The 10,688-nt window shown below is 49.0% G+C and overlaps 1 protein-coding gene across 2 annotated transcripts; it reads right to left on the reverse strand.

The window, feature by feature from the left end:
• Positions 1–69: 69 nt before the first annotated feature.
• TNFSF12 (TNF superfamily member 12) lies at positions 70–8,195 on the reverse strand. Of its 2 annotated transcripts, none has more exons than XM_019664861.1 (7): positions 7,944–8,195; positions 7,736–7,786; positions 7,117–7,192; positions 6,523–6,576; positions 6,402–6,437; positions 1,038–1,162; positions 70–845 (listed from the first exon to the last, which is right to left on the reverse strand). In XM_019664861.1, the coding sequence occupies exons 1-7, from the start codon at positions 8,100–8,102 to the stop codon at positions 594–596; spliced, it is 753 nt and encodes a 250-aa protein (XP_019520406.1). In that variant the 5' UTR covers positions 8,103–8,195; the 3' UTR covers positions 70–593. The 2 variants fall into 2 exon arrangements, with proteins under 2 accessions (XP_019520406.1, XP_019520407.1); XM_019664862.1 differs by having other exon boundaries at positions 7,736–7,783; positions 7,944–8,193.
• Positions 8,196–10,688: the final 2,493 nt, after the last annotated feature.

Genomic DNA, 10,688 nt, shown 5'->3' on the forward strand with positions numbered 1-10,688 from the left:
CAAGACCCCCTTCCTAGGGCCCTCAGCTAACCTGAGGAGGTCCCCTAAGCCCCAATAAAGAGAGTGACCATGACTTATTCTCTTTAATATCCGCTCATCAACATTTTGTCACAATAATAATAAAAATAATATCTTTTAAAAATCCACAGGGTATTATCAGGGAGGAACTTGTCTTGGTCTCTTAGCCCTCACATTAGGGAACTCCTGGCCTAGTCCCAGTCTCTGGCATCCAGCCAGCCCTCTTAGTGCCTGAAGAGGGGTATTGGGGACCCATCCTCACCCAGAGTACAGTAAACACAGTGTCTCAGGGGGCTGTGGCCAGAGTGGGGAGTCAGGAGACACATGGGGGCATCAAAGATCAGGGGTTCAGGAGCTAGTGAGGTGGAGAACCAGAGGTGGGGGGCAGTTGTCAGAGATGAATGGGAATATTTATGTGGCAAGGAAAACACGTGAACAAGCCCTGGCAGCCTACCTAGGGAAAGGCAGCTCTGAAGGGAGGAGCAGCTTAGGGTCGGGCAGAGGGGACTGGGGTGCTCAGAAGGTTGTTGTGGGGAGCCAGCAGTCTGGGTAAACCACCGTGAGACCAGGGCCCCTCAGTGAACTTGGAAGAGTCCAAAGTAGGTGAGAAAGGGGGCAGCCTTGAGATGGGCCCAGGGGAGGGTGCGGATCCGTAAGGAGGACCCTGGCCTGAGGGGCAACAGGCCAGACACCTGGCAGAGACGGAGCTGGGGCCCGAGGGAACTTGCCGCGGTGGCAGAGAACTCTTCTAGGCAGCGCAGGGCCAGCGTGTCATCAACCAGTAAGTCCAACTTCAGGTAGACAGCCTTCCCCTCATCAAAGTGCACCTGGGGAGTTGGAGGAGGGTGACAGAGTCCAGGTCTCTGCTTGCCCTCATCTCAGTTTCAAATTTCCTTAGAACCAGATATCCTCTTCAGTCAAATCCCCAAGCTCCTGGTCCCCACCTTAGCTTGCCCCCACCCTGTAAACCAAACCCTTCTTCAGTTCTTGCTTTACCCATGGAGCCAGGTGGGGCTTACCTGACAGTACAGGTAGTAGAGCCCAGCCCGAGTGACTATAAATCCCCCGCTCTGGCGGTCATAGCGCAGTGGGTTGGAGCTGTTGATTTTGGCCTCTTCCCAGCCACTCACTGTCCCGTCCACACCTGAATGTGGATGTTCAGAGATAAGGGAAAGTCCCTTCACAGGACTCACACACACTCCCTGACACCAATTGAGTTTATAAACCTTTAGGGCCCACCTTACCCAGGAGATATATAGATAACCCAGGGCAAGGGAGGAGCCACGGCCTATGGAGCCCATAGTGTAATGAGAAGTTATGTGAAAAAAATCCAACATATATGGCGAGAACCACACAGAGCAAGCTGTGACTAAGACGCTTCTGAGGAGAAGAGTAGGACTGAAGGGGAAGAGTGGGGGTTTCTATATTTTGTGTCAATAGTGTTTGCCTCTTTTAATTTGAGAAAGTGTATATACATTACTTGAATCATACATTACTTGGATTATTAAAATTAAAAATAATAAAATGGTAATCAACTGTCCATCAACTGATGATAATGGAAAACTGTCGTATATCCATACAATGGGATATTATTCAGCCTTAAAAAGAAATGCTATGAACTTTGAAAACGTTAGGCAAAGTGAAAGAAGCCAGTCACAAAGGACCACATAGTAACTGATTTCTATGAAATGTCCAAATAAACAAATATAGAGAGACAGAAATTAGATTAGTGGTTGCTTAGAGCTGGTGTGGGGGATGGAAATCAAAGAAATAGGGGATGATGGCTAAAGGGTATGGGGTTTCTTTCTGAGGGGATGAAAATGTTCTAAAATTACTGTAGTGATGGTTGCACAACTGTGTGAATATACTGAAAACCATTTAACTGTATACTTTAAATGGGTGAATTGTACAGTATGTGAACCCAGCTTTATCTGAATAAAGCCATTACAAAAGAAATTTAGAGCTAGGGTAATAGCAAATTGCAAAGAAGATAAATAATAAAATGACAGAACAGGACCTCAAGTGGCTTCCCAGGTCCTCCACAGCCACCCTGTCTACCTCTCCAATCTAATCTCACATACCCCTCTAATTCACAACACTCCACCCACTCTGGCCTTCATTCTATTGGGTTGTCGGAAAAGTCATGACATATTTGGGCCGGCCGAGTGGCGCATTGGTTGAGAACTGGCTTGGGATGCCAGAGGGCCCCGGTTCAGATCCCACATATGAGGGCCAGGTTCAGATCCCACATATGATGGCCAGTGACACTGCCCTCTACAGCTAAGATGCTGAACAACAGCTCAACCTGGAGCTGAGCTGCTGTGAGTCGCCCGCAGTGTAGGCTGCAGCCCCTGCTGCAGTGGGTTGCCATGGGCTACCGTGTGTAGCCAGCAGCCAGCATGAGCGGGTAGCAGCCACTGTGAGTGGCTGTCCAGAAGCCGCGACTGATCTGCCTCGCTGGGGAAGAGCGCAATGATGGTGCCAACTTGGGCCAGTGAAGCAATGTCCTCCACAACTAGACTGAAGAACAAAAAGACAGCAACTTGTCTGTTCCCCTTCCCCAATTCCCCAGTGCTGTTCCCATCCCCCAATTCCCCAATAAAAATTTAAAAAAAAATCATGACATATCTTTTCTCTGTTTTTTGTTGCGTTATGACTTTTCCGACAACCCAATATTTCTGCCACCAACCAAGCTCCTTGTCCCTGCAGGGCTTTATACTGTTCTTCCCTCTTCCCAGAACATGCTGCTCTGCCTGGCACATTCTGTCAGTCAGGTCTCAACTCATCTGAGGCCTTCCCTGGCCACCCAGTTTAAAATAGCCAGTCCCAGCCCTGCCCTCATAACTTATCACCACATCGCCCTGTTTCTTTCATAGTAGTCACCAACATGGGAAATCATCTAGTTTATTTATGTATGTGATAGTTTGTGGTCTGACTTCCCCTTATAGGGCAGGGACAATGGTCCTATTCTCCACTGTATCCTGGCACCTGGAGCTGGGCCTGCTCTAAGGGGGCACCCAGCAAACACTGGAGGGAAGTTGGCAAACGTGGCCAACAGCTCTCTGTTTGGGTCCAGAGGCCACTCTCCTGGACCTCATTGGCTGTGTCTCAGCAGCCTCAGCAGCTGCTTCCCCAGCCCTTCATCCTCTGCCAGCCCCAGGGCCCCATCCTTGTTACTTTCTCAAGGAAAATGTAATGCTCTCTGGGCATTTTCATCCCCACTTGTGGGTTACCTCGGCCTTTACCCTGCAGACTCAGATCTGAGTCTCCAGCCCTACCCCGACTTGCCCTATTAACTGCTGCCACCTGAATAGCCCTGGGAACCTCAAACTCATCTTGACCAAAACTGACCTTGGTGTCAACCCCAAATTTCCCTTACTGTCTGTATTCCACATTCGGCAAACAGTTCTACCTCCCACCGGGTACCTAAGCCTCCCTCTCCTTCACCAACTTTATTCACCCGTTAACTGTTCCTAGGAATTCTGCCACCTAAATAGCTCTGTCCCATCTCCCTCCCAGTGTGGCCCCTGCCACTTCTCACTTCTCAGCCTCCTATCTCGTTGGATTCCCTTTTTCCAATCTTGCCTGCTCCAGTTTATCCCCTAAGCACAGCCACAGAATGATGCTTCTTTTATTTTTTTAAAGAGAAAATAACCAAATTTAATATATACAGATGTATGGGAACCCCGCATACATGACAGAGTCAGAGACCTTACATGCACGAGAAGTTCCAGGGTGATATTTCTAAAATGCAGATGTGGGCCTGCCTCTCCTCTCTTTGACCTCAGAATAATTTCCAGGCTTCAGTCAGTTCTGACCTGGCTCCCACATTCTTCTCCAACCTTGTGCCCCATCTACTCCTCTAGCATTTTGTCCTTCAGTTACATGGAGCTTCTCATGGTCCCCCAGCCTCATCATTCTCTCGACAAACTCGGGGATTTTGCACAAGTGGTTCCTCCTGCCTGGAAAGTCCTTGACCCCTTGTCCATCTTACACTCATGCTTCAAGGCCCAGGGAAGCCACATCTTCTTGGGGAAGAAATCCCCGACTCCATGTAAAGTTGTTTATCTTCCTCTATGCCACCATGTACTTCTGACTACGTTCAATATTGTTCTTGTCATAGCATACCCTCTCCTAGACAGTAATTCCTTGAGAGTAGGTCTGAGTGTTATTCACTGTGGGCACCTACCTGGGTCCTTACAAACAGTAGGTTTTCAGTGCATGTATGTTGAGTCAAAGAATGAACGAATGTCTGGGTAACTGCTAAAATAAGTGGTCCACAAAGAGAGGAGGAAGGCTGGCCTGGGTCATGAAGAGTAGGGGGAGAGAATGAGGGAGGGTGTTTCTAGATATAGAACCAGCTTGAACAAAGGCTGGTTGTGGCCAAAGGGCATGTTATGCCTGGGACAGTGGTGTCACTGTGTTTCACAACCACAAACCTCAAATGGACATTCCTTACTTTGTGGCAATCCTCCTACTTTCCCTCACTAAGCTTGTGTTGTCACTCACCAAGATAAAGATTTTGTACCATCTCTCCTCAAACTTCCTGTCCCCTGCGCTCTCATTCTCCAAAACACCTAAAAGTCATCAGGCAGCAGCTCCCTCACCTCTCTGCACCAAAACTACAAACCAACCTGCTCTCACTTTCTCCAATGCCTGTCTTGTGATGATGGGATGATGTGCCCCTCGCTTCATTCTGGAATTCATCCCCTCTCACCTTCTTGGACACTGCCCTGCAGGCTCTCCCCACCCCTGCATCAGCAGTGGCCTCTCCCAGGGATCTTGTCCAATACACAAGCACACTCTAGCTGGGTTGAAATCCCAGTGGCTCTACCACTTAGTATCATCATGACCTCACACAAGTTAAGTAACTTCCATCTGTAAAGTGATCAGAATATCTCCCTTTTAGGATTGTTGTGAGGATTAGATAAGATCAGTAAATGTTAGCTAAGATTCACGCAGTATTTCTAATCACTGAAAGGACTGAACTTTTCCTTGATCTACATCCCTGTCCACCTACTGGCCAATTTCTCTGCTCCTGTCACAGAGAAACTTCTGGAAAGGGTTGTCACTATCTCCAATTCCTATTTCACATTTTCTCCTAACCCAATTCATGATGGTTTCCATCCTAACTATGCCACTGAAACCACCCTTGTCAAGGTCACCAGTCGACTTTTATTTTAATATTGCCAAACCCGGCAGTCATTTCTCTGTTCTCATCTCATGTGACCTCTCAGCTGCATTCAACACAGACAGCCACATCCTCCTTCTTGAAATTGTGTCTTCTCTTAAGTTCTATGACACTACCCTCCCTGGGTTTCTTTCCCTCTCTTTGGGTACTTCTCAGTTTCTGCTGGGTTTTCCTTCTCTGTTCCACGTCTGGATGTCCAAGAGTCTCAGGGCTTTGCTCATGGGGCCCTTCTTTCTGCTGGTATCTCATCCAGCCCTGTAGCTTTAAATACCATCCATATGCCAATGACTCCTGACTTTATTCATCCTGACCTAGCCTGAGCTAGTCTACTGTGTCCAACCATCTATTTGTGAAACTCACTTTTTATTATTTATCCACTTGTCTATTATTTGGTATCAATTTAATTATTAATTTACACATCTCCCAACCTATTTCTTCCCTGTTAACCCCATCATAGCAAATGGCATCGTTATTCCCAAAGATGCCCAACTTAAAAATCTAGAAGTCATTTCTGATTCTTCCTTTTCTCTTAGCCTGTACATCTAGCCCACAAGCAAGCCCTATCTATAAGCCACATGCTGAATCCATCTACTTTTCTCCATCTCAGCTGCCAGCCCCCTAGACCAAGCAGAGAAGCAATGGAATAATAAAAGTGAGGTTTAGAGGGGCTTAGCTTGGCAACACAGGTAGAACAGAGCAGGGGGGTGGGAGAGTCTGGAATGGGTAAAAGATTAAAGACTGGGTCTGAAGTTCTGATGCCATGGTGCTGAGGTGGGGGGTGGTGTCAAGATGGAAAAGAAGAGCAGAGACTAGAAACATTTTGAGAAAAATGATCAGAGCATGAAGACTCATGGAATATGGAGGGGAAAGAAGAGGACAAAATCAAAAGAGCTTTTTGGAGAAGAGTGAGGGCTGAAGGAGAAGCTGAGCTGGTAGTTTGATGGGGGAATCTGCTAGGTTATGGGAAGGAAAGGAGTCTTTCTGGGGTCCCATGCCTGGGTCACAGAAAAAGTCCAAGCTTGGGACCTGAGAAAACCGAACTCTGAGGACTTTCCTGAACTGGCTTCTGGGGTTCCAAGGCTGAAGGCAGGGATGAGAGTGGTCAAGGTTTTAAGGGGACTCTTTTCCAGGAGGCCAGTGCTGTGGGGATCAGGGAGAAGCTCAGAGATAGAGATGGGGATGGGGGTCTCACCCGCCTGTGCTCCATCCTGTCCAGGCCGTGGGTGAACTGTAAGAGACAGGAAAAGGTTGGTGAGATCTGCCCTGCCCCTCTGCCACCCCTCCTTCCTGAGCATGGCTCACCCATCACCTACCTTCATAGTGGGCCGCAATCGCTCTGCGAGCCCGTGTTTTCCGGCCTTTAGGTGCTGAAAATCAAGGAAAAACAGATAGGCAAAGCAGCCTCCGACATGTCTGGGGGTCAGGAGCCACTCCTCCAGTCCCATTCCCTTCTCAGAACCCTGGCATCCTTATTCTTGCCCAGACTTCTAGCCTAAGAACCTCAGGACTTATCTTCCTCCATAAGTAGAGTGACTATATATAATTTACCATCCAAACTAGGATGCTACTGAGAGCAAAAGGAATGCTATTAATAATTACACTGAGATAACAGGTATAAACCAAGACAGTCCCTTACAAACCTGTATATATGGTCACATGGTCATACTATTCATAAGTCTCTTTGCTTACTGGGGCCCAGGCCTCTGACTTCCCCACCTTGTCTCCATCTGAACCAACCCCCACTTTATTCTCTGTGCCTAATTTTCTCCACCCATAAGTGAGGATAACGGTTTTTGCTCTGCTCACTTCATGGGGCTGTTACGATGAACAAAGCAACAATGAGTCCAGAAGCCACCATAGACCAGCGACTATGATTATTACTGAGTTTGGGATTAAGGGATACTCACCACTTCTGCGAGGCCGAACCAGTTGTTTCAGGAAAGGCACGGGATCGTGGCTCTCTTCTGACTGGGGATTCAGTTCCTAGGGGAATTAAGGCGGGTCTAACTAAACCAGAGTCTTGCCAGGGATTCCCAGAGACAGATACTTAGACCTACAGGGGATTGTCAGGAGAGGGGGAGACAGGTGCAGAAGTCTTATGGAGATACCCAGCCCCTCAGCCAGGTGTGGCTGGGGCCAAGGGGAGGCAAGTTCCTGGAGTCAGGTCTCAGCACTCACCCGCTTCCAGAGACCAGCCACACCTCCCCACCCCTTAACCAGCACAGACCCTGCACCAATTGGCACATTGCACACATGCCCACACCCAGTCAGAGTACAGAGTGGGTACACACCCTGCACTCGCAATCAGCATCCTTCTTCCACTGCAGGCTCCCATATCTCACACACCCACTTCACCCAGAGCCAATAAACACTTTGTACTCAGGTGACACAAACCTATTCCGCACAGTTGTCACCCTCTCTCTCTCACATGCGCATGGTTGACACAGCCAGGGCACACCCTGTATCCTCAGCATACACACACTTCCCATGCCCATCAGCCTGCAGTCAGCACCCACACCCACTCACCTGTGGGTACTGGTCCTCCTCTGCCACCAGTTCCCCCTGGGAAGGCTCCTGCTGGGAAGGAGGCAGCGTCACCCCGTCCTTTTTCACCTGACGTCTCACCCTCCACCCATCTTCCTGGCCCCTTGCCCTCAGCCCACCCGGCCCCATCAGCTGCTTCGCAGACTCTGCTCCTAACCTGCCCAGGGAGGGGTGTGCAGCAGGGCCTCACCTGGGCAGACGACGATGCCCGGCTCCCCAGACTGACTACGGCCAGCAGGAGGCCAAAGCAGGCCAGCGCCAGGCCCAGGCCCAGCACAAGCGGGGCCAGCAGGGCGGTGCCCGGCTCCCCCCTGCGCCCCCTCCGCCTCTGGCTTCGACGGGCGGCCATGGGGGCGGGGGGCTGTGCCTGCCTCACCGCCCCCCCATCCCGGGACCCGAGGGATGGGGGAGGGGGAGCCGGCGGGCGGTTCGGGCTGGGGAGAGGGAGGGGCAAGGGAAACAGGGAGGGAGGGGGTGGGGGGGATGAGGACAGGAAGCCGGACACTGTTTGTGTGATTAAACTCGGAGCCCAGCCGAGCCTTGTGCACCAAGCGGGATGAGCGCCTCCGGGATTTCAGCAGAGCGATTTCCTGCGAAGAAGCACACACCGCCTGGGCGTATGAAAGCAGGGGCAATGTTTGTGTGAGTGAGCAGCTGGCCGTGATGGGGGTGTGTGGCCGAGGGATCGTCCGGCGGACGGCTGGAGAGAGGGAGCGGAAAGCAGAAATGAGCAATAACTCCACCCAGGCCTGCGCGCGGTTGGTCAGGCTGCAAGACCCCTGAAACTTCTGAGATCTAGTCCTGCCCAAGCGGGATTGTTAATTTAGGGCTCCAGACCAAGGTAACTAGGCAGTGTGTGACTGGTTTTATTATTCCCTCAGTCAACACGGTACGGGCCAAGGCACATTCGGATTTTTATCAGCTGCACCTAAAGACTACACTTTCCTTCAAGTAACTGGGAAAGCGCCTGAGGACTTCATTAACATGGTTGTTGTTTTCACTTCTTTTAACAAATCAATTGGTAGTTGATTTCAACTTCAGCGTCCTGCAGCTAGAGAGAGCAAGCATCTAGGACCCCCCTCTCCTGAACCTCCTGTCAATGTGCGCCCCAAAGGCACTTCTCTGGAAACACAGGGCCATTTCAGCTAATAATAGGGCTTATGTGAGCTCAAGGTGGAGCTACAAGAGCTCTATAAATGAATTTGGTAAAGCTGGATACTTTTTGCTATGGAAATACTGTTGTAACACTCACAAGTTCACTTAACCTGCACTGTTCACTTCTGCACTTGTGCAGTGAGAAGTATTAGAAAACAATTCTGTTGCAAGAGCAAAAATTAAACAATAGGGTAAAGCAGTGGTTCTGAATAAGTATATGGAAGCCTCCTGCCCTATGCCTCTCCTCAGCCCTGCCCCCTCCCCTCTACTTGCTGGTTCCCTTTCTGTTCTGGAACCTGCTGAACCACTTTAGTGCTTCAGAGTCTCAAAAACCCATTATTCTCCTAACTTGGAACACTCAGACTACCCCCACCTCTAGCTTAAGTCACTTTTGAGAGTTTTTCAGATCATCTTTTCTAATTAGGATATTAACCACCCTCATTCTGTTTTCTGGTACTCTTTGTTTCTTTCTTAGTTATCACAATTTGTAATGATATATTTGGCTACTGTTTCCCCAATTACGTTGTAAAATATAAAATTACATATTTCTTGGTTTATGTGTTTATTATCTGTCTCTAGAATGTAAACTCTATGACAACACTATTCATTACTATATTACCAGCACCTTGTCAAATGTTGGCTTCCCAAATAGCACTAGAACAACTTGTTGATAAGACAAAGATTATTACTTACCCCTTCGCAGTCTGCTAGTGTGCCTCATAGGGAAATGGGCAAGGTCACATTTATAGAGACTTTGACTTCTGGTTTAAAGCAGGTCTTTTCCATGCTTGAGTAGGAGCAGGGGTTGATCAGGATTGGTTAAGGATCATAGTGTAATTAATTAGAAGGAACACAGAAAAATGAAGATTTTGATGTGAGGGGTTCAAACAGTCTTAGAGTACAAACTGTCAGTTAATGCTTCTATTGAAGAGCTGATGGGTCTTTCAGGAAGTTCCTGGAATGAGCGATAAAGTTAATTTTCAACATTCATTTTTTTCTTTTTTTTAAAAGATTTTAGTGGGGAATTGGGGGAAGGAACAGCGTTGGGGAATTGGGAAAGGGGAACAGACAAGTTGCTGTCCTTTTGTTCTTCTGTCTGGTTGTGGAAGATGTCGTTTCACTGGCCCATGTTGGTATTGTGATCATTGCGCTCTTCCTGGCTGAGGAGATGGGTCACTGGCCATAGGTTGGCCGCTCACGGCAGCTCACAGCAGCTCACAGCAGCTCATCCCTGCTGCCGGCCGCTCATGCGGGCTGCCTGCCACTCACAGTAGCTTACAGCAGCCCACTGCAGCCCCACGGCAGCGTACGCCGTTGCTGGCGACTCACAGCAGCCCAGCTCCAGGTCGAGCTGTTGTTCACCATCTTAGCTGTAGAAGGCGCAGCGTCACTGGCCCATTTGGGATCCGAACTGGTGGTTCTGCTGCTCAGAGCTCATGCCCCCAAGGCAACTCTTAACCAATGAGCCACTCAGCTGGCCCAACATTCATCTTAAATTTAAAAGTCTCTTGGATAATAGTTATGCCAATGAAGACAATGGAATAGTCATGTTAATATAGATGTAAGTTGTGTGAGGGTACATGGGTTTTCGTTCTCAACCTACTGCAGTGCCTTGAACATAATAGATGCTTAATAAAAATTTGTTGGTTGGGCTGGCCAAGTGGCGTGTTGGTTAAGAGCTGGCTTGGGACGCCAACTCTGAGCAGCAGGGCCCCAGTTCGGATCCCACATAAGGGCCAGTGACACTGCCCTCTACAGCTAAGATAGTGAACAACAGCTC

The sequence above is a fragment of the Hipposideros armiger genome, unplaced genomic scaffold, assembly GCF_001890085.2.
Source record: "Hipposideros armiger isolate ML-2016 unplaced genomic scaffold, ASM189008v1 scaffold_431, whole genome shotgun sequence".
Taxonomy (NCBI): domain Eukaryota; kingdom Metazoa; phylum Chordata; class Mammalia; order Chiroptera; family Hipposideridae; genus Hipposideros; species Hipposideros armiger.